This window comes from Archocentrus centrarchus, chromosome 15 (assembly GCF_007364275.1).
Source record: "Archocentrus centrarchus isolate MPI-CPG fArcCen1 chromosome 15, fArcCen1, whole genome shotgun sequence".
Taxonomy (NCBI): Eukaryota; Metazoa; Chordata; class Actinopteri; order Cichliformes; family Cichlidae; genus Archocentrus; species Archocentrus centrarchus.
The window spans coordinates 30,388,417-30,401,801 of record NC_044360.1 but is presented as its reverse complement, the minus strand read 5'-3'; the positions used below and the strand labels follow the sequence as shown (position 1 = coordinate 30,401,801).

The 13,385-nt window shown below is 41.6% G+C and overlaps 1 protein-coding gene and 1 long non-coding RNA gene across 2 annotated transcripts in view; both read right to left on the bottom strand.

Moving 5' to 3' along the window:
* Positions 1-521: 521 nt before the first annotated feature.
* On the bottom strand, positions 522-4,081 carry LOC115793648 (uncharacterized). Its single transcript, XR_004021117.1, has 4 exons — positions 3,766-4,081; positions 1,186-1,212; positions 865-1,094; positions 522-782 (listed from the first exon to the last, which is right to left on the bottom strand). It is a non-coding gene; the product is annotated as an uncharacterized LOC115793648 (long non-coding RNA).
* Positions 4,082-7,623: 3,542 nt separating this feature from the next.
* Positions 7,624-13,385, bottom strand: part of LOC115792998 (uncharacterized protein DDB_G0287625) — a 41,243-nt gene continuing 35,481 nt past the window's right edge. The window contains exon 8 of the mRNA XM_030747684.1: positions 7,624-8,780. Coding sequence (XP_030603544.1) covers positions 8,256-8,780 — 525 coding nt within the window. The 3' untranslated portion in view covers positions 7,624-8,255. The remainder of the gene's footprint in view (positions 8,781-13,385) is intronic.

Here is a 13,385-nt window from a genome sequence, read left to right as displayed (position 1 = left end):
TTGGAGGCTGTTGAATTTAGTACGCGAAACTACATCACTGGACCTACCACCACCACAGCCTTGCTGGGCGCTTGTGCCCGCTGCTTCACCCGGGGCTGTCGAAGAGTTAGAGCCTGCGCATGCTGCAGGCGGCTGAGGTTCAGGAACCGATGGGGGCATGGGGGGGTAGTGTTGCAGGGCTGCCCGGGTGATCTAAACAAAGGTTTTGAGGCCCCGGCTGGTTTAGCATGTCTATCTCAGCTAATAGTTAGACATCATTGCAGCTAAAGCATTGTTAATAGCATCTAAAGACTCATGATTGTCTATGTGATTATGAAGGGTTTCAGGTTGGCTGTTTGTGTTCACCTCAGAATAAAAGTTAGCAGGGGGTAGTTGCAGATGGTTTAATTCATTCACAACCTCATAATAGCATCTAGATTGCATTCATTGCTTTCAGGGCTGAAATGACAAGCTGGTTCTGCATTTTCAGCCTCTAACAGGGCTAAAGCATCATTTAAACCTCTAAAAATAAAATATAAAAATAAAAAAAATCATTGGACATTTTTTTATCTGTTTGTAAATAAACCAACTTAAAACTTTTTTATAAGCACAACCTTATTATTTTATTAAGGTTATAAGCTGCCACATAAGCGAGAACGTTTTACACAAGAGGCTTGTGTGAAGATGTCTTGTTCTGGCAGCCCTCTCCTTCTGCGCGCGCCTCCGTGCACGCCTCCGCGCACGTTGTGCTTCCGTCCTCAGAATCCTCCGTAAATGTTTATGTCTGCACCGGTGTCCAAACCCTAAAGATTTTAAACACCATCAAACTCTATATGCCTGTAATAGTAAACAAACAAGCTTTAAATAATAGTTTTTAAAACTTACTTCGGGCGTAGTCGCGGCTCTCCTCCGTGTAGTGGCTCTCCGCCGGGTCGCTACAGTCGGAATTACCGGAGGTCGACATGCAATTTGCCGTTTACCCACAGATTTGCCCCTCAGTATCTGTTTTTGGAAAACTGTCAGCTTAATAAACTTTGTTGCTGTGCCGAGTCCACATTGCAGCCTTAAAGGGGTCGGTTGCTGGCCGTGAAGGTAGCGGTCCAAATCATCTATGTCTGTAAGGGGTTAAACACTTGTTTTTAAAAAACTTGTTACTGCAAATCTTATTCCACCTCAAAACAAAAACAAAACAAAAAAAAAACTTACCAATATCCTCCCTGACAAGCCCTTCCTCTGAAAGCGTTACAGAGAAAAAACAATTTTTAAATGGTGACTAGTTTTTATTGGAATATGGACGTTAAAAATAAACATACCAATATCAGTGTCCGAAATTGAGCCTATAAGCGTATTGACTGTAACTTCACAAAAAAAAAATGTCAAAAGTATGTTTTTTAAAGGAAGTACAGCCTAAGAAACTAGAAAACGTAGACTCACCGGTGGCATAATCCTCACCCGCCATGACTCCGTTTATGAGCTAAACTAGCTAAACCTGGCTGTTCTTTATACTTCACAATGTGTATTCATTTTAAAAACAAAGGGGGAAGACCTGGGACTGCTTTGATTTTCTTCACACATAGAGGTGTCTAAAAGCATACATTTTTTCTAATTAAGATCAAACCGCGGTCGGAGACGCCAGTCTGACAGACATCAAACACTTTTCTTATCAGTCTTTACTTTAAAGGTCTTGATCGGGAGTTGTAACTTGCAACCAGTGGCGGTCCTAGCCTGTTTGGCGCCCTGGGCGAGCATCCCTGCCGGCGCCCTCCCACCGCTACCCCAACCCCCCATAGCAATCGCGCAGCAGCGTCTACCGCACTACTCCCCTTGGGGGGTAATGAGCACCTGCTGTGTGGTGCATGTAGCTTTCTGCCATGGTCTGACAGACAGCTTTTAACTGAAGGTCTCCCCACCATCACAGGCACACTCAGAATTTCTTCTTTTAGCTCTTCTTTTAGCTAGCAGACACACTGTGTGACAAACTGCACACACTTTGTGTGTTTGCTGATATTTGTTGAGCATTTAGAAACGTTGCATTTCCTGCCACACGTTACTCCCTTCGTGCTCGCTCCTCTTCAGTAGCGCTAGCTAAGCTTACGGACTCGGTCCGGCCCGATTATAGCGCTATAAATGATACATTAATTATATGGGTTTGCGTATTTAATCCCTTTGTACGAGATAAGCCCCGGTGATGGAGGATACGCAGTACGATTGTCTCTTATATGTTATTATTCCTCCATTTAGGCTCAGATCGTTTTATGTTTGAAGGCGCACTGACCGGAAATGCAAACTTCTCTCTGTCGTTAAAAAGTAACGAGTCTGTTTGAAATGAAGGTCTCCCCACCATCACAGGCACACTCAGAATTTCTTTTAAATTTTATTTGAAAAAACATGGAAGAAACTGAAATATTACACAACTTCTGCTTACCTTTATCTTTGCTTATTTCTCCTGTTGTTCTTTTCTCTTTTTCCTAAACTGCACACCTGATGGCTTTGACCTTTTCCTTTCCATCTGCCGTAATTTGCACTAAAGCTGAATAGGTTAAAACCACCACCCATCCACAGGGTTGTCAGATCTGACTGACAGTTGCCAGCCCAACACAACAAAACCTCCATTGAAACTCATGTTAATAGCACCAGGTGTGATATATATTTAACTAGAAGCACTCAGAGAGCGCAAACCTCCGCCAAGGCCATAGGGTCACTGACGCTGTAATATGTGTATCTAAATACTTTGAAATAATCTTTCATCTTTCCCAGACAACAATAACCCCCTATCCTGCAATAGTGTGTTACCTCGACCAGATCGCGGCTCCTAACCGTAGTAGGGAGACCTCTGGTCTCTACTTCGCTTGGCTCGTGGCTGGTAACTAACTTGCTCATCCATGTGGGTCACCTTTAGCAAGGCGGAGAAATGCAGCAAGTCGAAGGATTTTAGCAACAGAACTTTTATTCCTTTTTCCACCGCCACCGAACACACTTTTTCCCTCGCGCTCTTCTCCCACGCTAGCCCGCATACACACACACGGGGCAGAGAAAGTGGGTGGTGTCTCTTAAAGGGGAAGGCTCTGCCTGTATCCCGCAATACTGAAGAATCCTTAAAAAAATTCCTGGATCCAGATCGTGATTTGGATCGCCGCCAAAATTTAATCACTGCTTCCTCTTGTCATTTCCAACCGCTCCACAAAATTTCAGTGACATTCGTTCATAACTTTTGGAGTAATTCTGCTGAAAAGCAGACAGACAAACAAACAACGCGACCGAAAACATAACCTCCTTGGCGGAGGTAAATATACAGAGCTTTGGGTGAGTTGCCTTTATTTATAATTCAGCAGTTACTGTTGGCTGTAACCAGGCCAAAACTGTACAGGCATGAATGAATGAACCCGGCTGACTGTCTCACTCTCACGCCATCACTGCTTCACTTGACTCGCAGGAGAAGGGGGCGGGGCAGCGCTGTGTGTGTGTGACGGTCTAGTGAAGCAGTGACAGCGAGACAGAGAATCCCCCGCCTGCCCCTTTCTTTCTGTTACAACCTGTCTGACCATTGCAGAAAGCTACATGCAATACACAGCAGGCAGAGGGCGCCCATTACCCCACAAGTGGAGTAGTGCGGTAGGCGCTGCTGCGGCGATCGCAATGCATTGGGGGAAGGGGAGCGGTCATGCTGCCCTAGATGAAATGCCGCCCTGGGCGGCTGCCCATGTCGCCCATATCAGAAACCGCCACTGCTTGCAACGCAGTACAATACAGACATGTAAAAAGCATGTGTAAATACATGGAACTCACCTTAACAAAGTCCAACTCAGTCAACGGGTTTTTCCTTTTTAGCCTGGTTGACCCTTTTTCACCGGTTAGGGTTTTTGAATGTGTTTTTTCACCCAACATGTGCCTCTTTTTAAAGCTGCTTCTCCCCCGAAGTCCAGAGCTATACTGAGGGTGATTGGCTCCCAGCTCGTTACCTGCGAACGGTCGCTGATTCGCTCTTTTCGCACCCCCTGCGGGATAAGCGCACCTGCCAGTTCAGTGCGCCCCGGAGTCCCGGGGCGGGGCTTCACTCGCGGTGGTCTGAGGGTCATTCAGCTCCTGACGTCTCCGGGGAAACATCTCAGGGCTCTCGGCTCTCAGCGCAAAATCTGATCGGGAAGTCAAAGAGGAGTCATTCACACCTGAAAGGCGCCTTGAAAAACCTGGGAACCGCGGTTGAGGAGGAGGAGGGGGGGGGGGAGGGGGGGGTTATGACAGACACCTGGCCGGTGTTGTGCCAAAAAGTGATCACTTGCGTGCCGCTGGAACGCGCAACTCCTTAAAGCTACGGCTGCCCTGCGTTCACGCGGTCCGCGGGATCACGCAGCTCCTTAAAGATGCAGCGACTAGCTTAAAACGCCTACCGTACATAACCAGCTGCTCATTTCAGGATTAAACTGACATAAAGTGCAAATAACTACAATTTTATGCTCTTTTTATAAGGCAAAGGTATGTATGTATGTATGGAACTTTAGTGTGTCTTGAAACCGAAAGATGACGTGGTTTACAGTTTACAGCCCAGTAACGAATTACACAATATAATTTATATCTATCGAATAGTATGTTTACTATCTTTGTTTACCTTGGTTCAAAGATTGTAGCTGTTGTAGGTAGGTAAATATATAAAGACGCCATGCGCATCCATACTTATGACTTTGTACTGTTTTTGAAAGCAACAATTGAGAATAAGGAGTTTAACAGCTGCCAAAATCTTATTACAGCTCATAAGCCTCATGTTAGACAGGCTATGCTTCAAACACACCCTCTATAACAGCAGAAATTACTGTAAAGGGACATTACAACTGAAAATATCCCATTTCCAGGCTGCCAGAAAGTGATTGCCTCTCATAACATGGGTCTGGGATCTTGTTTCTCCCTCATATTTGCTTCATGTCATTCAGTAGCATCATGTGAGACAGGTTATACCTCATACACACCCTCTATAACTGCAGAAATTACTGTGAAGAGACATTACAACTGAAAAAAACTGTTTTCCTGCTGCAAAAAGTTGCAGCAGAAACTTTTTGCTAGATAATTACTTTGACCAGTAATTATCTAGCAACCCTTTATATTTTTTATTTGTTTCATGAGTTTTTAGAAATGTTTGTAAAGTAATTTTAACTTGTTCTTCTTCAGAAATGTCAATTGATAACGTGCCACCCATACTATGTCACTACACTGTGTGTGTAGTGACATGCTGAGGGAGAAACATCACTGCACTACACATTAGTGTAGTGCAGTGATGTTATAGTGCAGTTTCTGGATGGGTGCTAGCACTCAACATAAACTAAGGAGCAGAGTGGGTAACAGCTGACAACACGACAAAGAACTGACACAGACTGAGGACTGAAATACAGACACAGGATAAGAGGATCGGGAACAAACACTGTTTATAATTATTAAAAGTAAATTACTGTCCTCTTGTTATAGATGACCTGACTGACCTCTGCCACTATTGTGGCAACCAAGATGGTGACAATCACTGGGTAAATGCTTATGTGTCCTTCTCAGGTTCTGTTTAAGAGATATGATCATTTACATTTACTGTATTTCAGTCCTCAGTCTGTGTCAGTTCTTTGTCGTGTTGTCAGCTGTTACCCACTCTGCTCCTTAGTTTATGTTGAGTGCTGGCACCCATCCAGCCCCAGTTTATTGGTGTTCAGTATTCCTTGTTGTTCCCCTAAATAAACATTGCTAAGTTCACTCCTGCCTTAAGAGTCCTGCATACTGGGTCCAACCTTGCCTGCCACACAGCTCACCATGATGGTTTAGGCCTGTTAGTGTTTTCATTTTTACTTTGATTTATTTTGTGAAATTTGCATTGCCTTGGACTATCAAATACAGTCTTGCTTTATGTTGGCAACTGTGCCTTCTGCGACCAGCAAAAAGAAATGAAGCAAATATGAGGGAGAAACAAGATCCCAGACCCATGTTATGAGAGGCAGTCACTTTCTGGCAGCCTGGAAACGTCCTATTTTCAGTTGTAATGTCCCTTTACAGTAATTTCTGCTGTTATAGAGGGTGTGTTTGAAGCATAGCCTGTCTAACATGAGGCTTATGAGCTGTAATAAGTTTTTGGCAGCTGTTAAACTCCTTATTCTCAATTGTTGCTTTCAAAAACAGTACAAAGTCATAAGTATGGATGCGCATGGCGTCTTTATTTATTTACCTACCTACAACAGCTACAATCTTTGAACCAAGGTAAACAAAGACAGTAAACATACTATTCGATAGATATAAATTATATTGTGTAATTCGTTACTGGGCTGTAAACTGTAAACCACGTCATCTTTCGGTTTCAAGACACACTAAAGTTCCATACATACATACATACATACCTTTGCCTTATAAAAAGAGCATAAAATTGTAGTTATTTGCACTTTATATCAGTTTAATCCTGAAATGAGCAGCTGGTTATGTACGGTAGGCGTTTTAAGCTAGTCGCTGCATCTTTAAGGAGCTGCGTGCTCCCGCGGACCGCGTGAACGCGGGGCAGCCGTAGCTTTAAGTTGCGCGTTCCAGCGGCACGCAATCAATTTCTGGCAGCCGATCACTTTTTGGCACAACACCGGGATTAAACCCTAGTTGCCACTCTTCAGAGAAGATGCAAAGAGGAGAAACACTTGCAATTGGCCACGTTAACCCTTTCTCATAATTGGATTCACCTGTGTATGTAGTGCAAGGGTCAATAAGCTTACAAAACAAATTTTGTTCCAATAATTAGTACTAAAGGTATTCAAATCAATAAAATGACAAGGGCGCCCAAACTTATGCACCTGCCTAATTTTGTTTAAATAATTATTGCACACTTTCTGTAAATCCTATAAACTTCATTTCACTTCTCAAATATCACTGTGTTTGTCTGCTATATGATATATTTAACTGAAATTGCTGATCCAAACAATGAATGATTTATAAAGAAAAATCATGAAAATTATCAGGGGTGCCCAAACTTTTGCATACCACACTATATGCCCAATGCAAAGACTTTTTTTATCCACAGATATCATGACCTGTCACGTAAAAGTAACTCAGGTGTAAATTTGAGGTATTTGTACTTTGAGTTTTTCTATTTTGAACTAGAATTCTAATTCATTATTTTTCTGATGCAGATCCTTTACCTAACATTTCACATATTAAAAACAAATGAACAATACAATCCAACACTGATGTGACCACATCAGTGTTTCTTTTTTTTTTTTAAAGTAAGGGCAGCATGGCTCACAGTTAGAATAACATCTGAAAGACCTAGGTTTGATTCCACCTTGGCCCAGGCCTCTCCCTCTCTCTGTGTGGAGTTTGCATGTTCTCCCCGTGCTTGCGTGGGTTTCCTCTGGGTACTCTGGTTTCCTCCAACATTCCAAAGACATGCACTTACTGGGGTTAGGTTAATTGGCTACACTAAATTGCCCACAGGTGTGAGTGTGAAAGGTTTTGTCTCTCTGTGTTGGCCCTGCAACAGGCTAGCGACCTGTTCAGGGTGTACCCTGCCTCTCGCACTATGACAGCTGAGATAGGATCCAGCCCCCAGCCCCCCCACTACCCTGAACAGGATGAGTGGAAGCGAATGGATGGATGAATTTAAGAATATTACCCATTTCTTTATTTTACTTCTTTATTTGAGATCAAAATGTAGACAAGAATTCAGATACATGTATCGTGCTCCTAAAACTACAATGCTGTTGGTCCATGTTACCAAAGAAGAAGAAAATGTGGACAAAAAAAATTACTCACTGCTTATTTTATTAAACTTAATTAAAAAAAACTGGCATGTGAAGCCATACCCGAAACATGGTAGACATTACTACAGTGCTGTGTAAAACTGTAGGACACGTAAAAGGAACATGGTGACATTTTGGAAGAGGTTTCTGCTTGCCGATTTACTCAAGGCTACATAAGAAAATTTCTGTCCAGATTGGATTTAAGCTAGCCTTGGCACAAACACTGGAAGCAGCTCTTTCTGGAGTGGAAAACTACCTCTGATAATGCAGACTTATCACTATGCACAAAGATCAAAGTAATACTAAACTTCTCTTACAGAAAGACCTGCTATAGGTGACCAAAAACAAGGATGCTTCCTAGTCTGTTCCTTTAAACATAATGATGAATCACAGAGGCTCTCTAATCAAAGCAATAAAAAAACTGGGTGGAGGAAAAGGAGCAGAGTGAGAAAACTACATTAAAAAACCTGGGCAGAAACAAGTTGCAATCATCATCCTAGTGTAGTACAGATGACAAATATAATAAAACACTTAAGACTTATCCTTCTCTTTCTTCTTCTTTTTCTCCTTCTTCTTCTTTTTCTTTTTGGACCTTTTGGTTTTAGGTGATTTTCCCTCATCATCATTACTATCACTGTTCTTATCTTTTTCACTGCCACCTTTTTTCTCCTTGGATGATTTCTTCATAAATTCCTTACCGTGGCTACTAGTGCCCTGCTCCTTGACCCTGATGTTTGGAGGTGGAGGTGGCAGTCCACGGGAGAATGTTATAAGCATTCGCTCCTTCTTCATCTCCTCTTTCATAAAGATGTTTTCTTCCTTGGACTTGACTTGACTTCTGTGGTCGCCCTCCTGGTATTTGCTCCTGTAATCTTCTGTAATCTTCTCTAAGTTCTGTTGGTGGTCTTTGCTGTTCCGGTGGTTTCCCAAATCTCTATGGTTATCACAATCCCTTTGATTGCTCCTGTCTGGGGGGTTAGAGTGTTGATTACTGGAGGGACTGTAATGATGTGGGTGTCCTTTGCTGTCTTTAGCGTGCATGCCCATCTGTTCTTTCTGTGACAAAAACATTGAGAGAGAGAGAGAGGGGGGGGGGGGGGGGGGGGGGGGGTTGTAAATTAAAAAAAGTTTTGCAATGTGAAAACAAACCAGAGGTTGTCCCAAGAGAGCAACTATCACATTTAAATCACCCAGATGAACATGGAAAGTTAATTTAACTAGAAAAAGCATTTCCTGAAGAAAACGCACTGTGAATGCTGCAAGCTGAAAGATTGCGGCTGAAATGCTAAGAAATGCTTCAAAGAGCTGAAACTTTATTTGCTGAATGAGCTTCAACAGCTGAACTGCTGAATTGCTGAATAGCTGAACAGCTGGATAGCTGAAAGGCTTGGCTTTATTTTAAAGCTTAAATGGTGTCTCTAGCTGAATGTATGCTGAAGTTATTCTATTTCAAAGCACAGCTGAACAGCTGGACTGCTGGACAGCTGAACAGCTGAATAGCTGAACTGCTGAACAGCTGAACAGCTGGATAGCTGAGCAGCTGAATAGCTGGACTGCTGAACAGCTGGACTGCTGGACAGCTGGAAAGCTGAACAGCTTAAAGGCTTGGCTTTATTTTAAACCCTAAATGGTGTCTCTAGCTGAAATGCCAGGAAATGCTCCAAAGAGCTTAAATCTGGCTGAAAGAGTTTAAGCTGGTGAATGAATGCTCAATGGAAAATTTTTAAAGTTTGGAGTAAAGTGGGACTTGAACCTGCTCTGTCTGCTTCTTGTGCATTGATGGTCCCCTTTTCTACCACTGAGCCAACAGTAGTGTCACACAAGCAGTGAGGGTTGCAAGCATACATATTGGAGAGTTCTGCCAAGCTGCATGCTTGTAAATGTGCCAATTGAAAACACCTGCCAGGTGCACTGCTTACCTGCTGAGATGCATGCACTCTGTCAAATTTGCCTCTGCACACCTGTCAAATAACTGCTTCTAAGTCAAAAACCGTAGCTCCTATCAAAAATCATTTTTGAACTGTGAGCGTCACAAGGACCTGCTCTAAACACTGGTGTAATTTTTATTTTCCTGGGCTCAAAAGTGTGGCTGTGGCAGCAGTTTAAAAAAGGTGCTCATTTCTGCTTTGGAGAAAATCACCTCTTCATTACTATGGAGGTTAATGAAGGAGTTGGAAGGTACTCTCTGTTTGAACGCTTACAGTTTAAAAAGTGTACATTTGACAGGGTTTAGAGACACATTGTTTGAAAGTAGAGAAGCAGCTCTACATTTTGAGCACAAAATGATGGCTGTAGCGCAAAGAGTGTGGACACAGTGGCAGTTTAAAAATAAATTTTCCACCTGAAAGTTTTGAAGTCTCCCACTCTACTAATCAGGCTCCCACTCTAGCAAACGCAATACACAACCATTATAAACTCTGAAACGGCTGAAAAAACACCTTAAACTTAAACGCTCACTGTGCTGAAACCATAAAAGATTTTGAAACACCAAGTAATAGCTGAATAGCTGAAAGGCTTGGCTTCATTTTAAAGCTTAAATGGTTTTTCTAACTGAAAGTATGCTGAAGTTATTAGCTTTTAAAGTCTGAAAGGATTTGAAAAGGATTTGAAACTTCCCCATTCATTTTGAATGGCAAAAATGAAGATTATAAAAAGTTCAATATCTTAAAAAGTATAAAGGTTACAAAAAAGAAAAGTAAAAGCATAAATCTCCAGAACAGGCTGAACGTTTTGATACCAGAACGGTGTCTGTAGCCCAAACGCTGCTTGAGCTTTTAGTGACCAAAAGTTTTTGGAGTACAAGAGCAATACTGTGAATGCTGCAAAGCATTCACAGTATTGTTCTTGTACTACAAAAACCTTTGTACTCCAAAAACCTTTGGTCGCTAAAAACTCAAGCAGCGTTTGAAAAACCATTTAAACTTTAAAATAAAGCCATGACTTTCAACTATTCAGCTATTACTTTTTGTATTGATATCTTTTATGGTTTTTGAACAATTACAGTTTAAGCATAAGAAGGTTTTTTGCTCTTTTTAGCGTTTATAATGGCTGTGTATTGGGCCGTCTAGAGTGCGCATTCCAAAGGTTAGAGTGAGAGACTTCAAATTCTTCAGCTGAAAAATTTCTCTCTAAACTGCCGCTGTGTCCACACTCTTCACTCTACAGCCATCATTTTATGATCAAAACGTAGAGCCGCTTCTCTACTTTCAAACGTGTCTCTCAGCTCTGAGAAAAGTAAACTTTTTAAACTGTGAGGCTTCAAGCAGAAGGAGCACCCTCCAACTCCTCCATCCGCCTCTATAGTAATTTTCGGGAGGTGATCTTCTCAAAACCAGAATAGAGCCCTTTTTTAAAACTGCTCCCATGACCACATTTTGAAAGCCAGGAAAATAAAAATTATACCACTGTTTAGAGCAGGGCCTTGTGACACTCACAGTTCAAAAACTAGTTTGATAGACGCTACGGTTTTTGATTTATAAGCAGTTGTTCGGGAGGTGCGCCAAGACAAATTCAACAGGGCTTTGCCACAAAGTGCCTGCATTTAAACAGTTACACAGCTGTTTTGAGTTGGCAGAACTAAATGTGTAGCAGCATTCTGATTGGCTCATAATACTTTAAACTGATTGGTGGATTTATCTTCTGCATGCAAGCTGTTCAAAGTTGAGCTGTTTCTTGTTCTTTCATAACTTCAGCACCGTTTATGCTACAGAAACCGTTCTGGTATCTGCTCAGCTTCTTCTGCAGATTTATGCTATTACTTTATGCCATTACGTTTAACAGCTGTTAAGCTGTTTAACAGCTGTTCAGCATTATTAACAGCTGTTCAGCATTATTAACAGCTGTTCAGCATTATTAACACCCGTTCAGCAGTTTAACAGCTGTTCAGCATGTTTAACAGCTGTCCAGCATTTTTAACAGCTGTCCAGCATTATTAACAGCTGTTCAGCATTATTAACACCTGTTTAGCAGTTTAACAGCCGTTCAGCAATTTTAACAGCGTTCAGCTTTTTTTAACAGCTGTTCAGCATTTTTAACAGCTGTTCAGCTTTAAAACAGTCCTTCAGCAGTTCAACAGCTGTTCAGCAGTTCAACAGTTTAGCGCTTCAGCAGTTCAGCAAATCAGCAGTTCATTGAAGCTCATTCAGCAAATAAAGTTTCAGCTGTTTGAAGCATTTCTTGGCATTTCAGCTGCAATATTTCAGCATGCAGCATTCACAGTGCATTTTCTTCAGGAAATGCTTTTTTTAGTTATGAAAATAATATTTTGATTGATTGAAGAAAAGTTTTTTGCTTGTGTATGCTGTAGGTATACAGCAGTAGTCAGATGTTTACCTACACTCATCATGGGCATGCCAAATTTAGGCTTTTAATGCTTTCCTTGAACTGTTCTTTTTCCACCCGGGAAAAAGAGAAGCTCGAAGAAATCATTAGTTCATGCCCATGATGACTGTATGGAGCTGCTCTGACCTCAACCTTTGTTTTTAGGAAGAACATCAGAATTTAAGAAAATTAGTATCGGCAAGTCAAACAGAAATTGGAATCAGCTGAGAAAATTGTAATTGATGCATCTCTGGTGAATAAAATTACAAACATAAGAAAATTTTGATGCAGGGCTGGGCAGTCTGGGATTTTCATACAGTTAAAATGCAAGGATATATATAATCTGTTTTGGTGAGTAATATGAAATATAAACACAATTAACATTAAAACTTTAATTTCAAATGTATAGACATGAAGTTGATGAGTTAATAAATCAAATACAACTAGGGCTGCAACAATTCCTTGGTTAACTCAAATGATTTGATTATAAAAAAAATCCTCAACACAAATTTGTTGCTTCATTTAAACTGCAGCACTCAGATGTCTCAGTGTAAATGGAGCTTTTCACCCACATTAGCAGCATTAAAGTTCTGCCACTGCGATGATCCTTTAACACTGAGTGGATCAGAATTTCAGGTGTTAAATTGTTCTTTACTTCAGCTGTAGCTACCAGAACGGATTTCTATAACCACAGTTTGCTTGTGGGCACCGCCATTAGCACTTGCAATTGTTCGGTACCGGAAAGGGACCCACCCCTAGGGCTGGGCAATATATCGAGTTTTTAAAAAACATCAATATATTTTCATGTGTGATATCAGATGAGCAAATATTGTTTATATTGATATAGTCTATGTCAACACATATGTCTTCAGATTTACTGAGATGGCTAGAATCCTGCAGATGGAATTTTGTTCATTCAGTCTGTCACAGTACTGGATGTACAGGAGTACACACAGGACGAAGCACTTTCAAATAGACTTCACCAGACTGTCTTTTTAACCCCTTAACTGGCAGCAAAAAAATCACCTGACAAAAACTACATAACGCCTTCTGGTTATTATTGGCTCTGAAAAACCCATTTCATAGCCTATTAATCGGCTGCGTCTGGTCCGCGGGCCGAATGAAGTGCATTTATATGGCAGGCTAGACCCGCCCATTTTGACTGACACCTCATTCGGCCAATAATGTTAAGAAATGGGTTTCCCAGAGCCAATAATACTCAGAGGGCGTCACGTAGCTTTGTCAGGTGATTTGGTGCAGCCAGTTACATGATTGGCCGAATGACGTGTCAATAAAAATGGGAGGGTCTAGCCTGCCATATAAAAGGGACTACAAACGGCC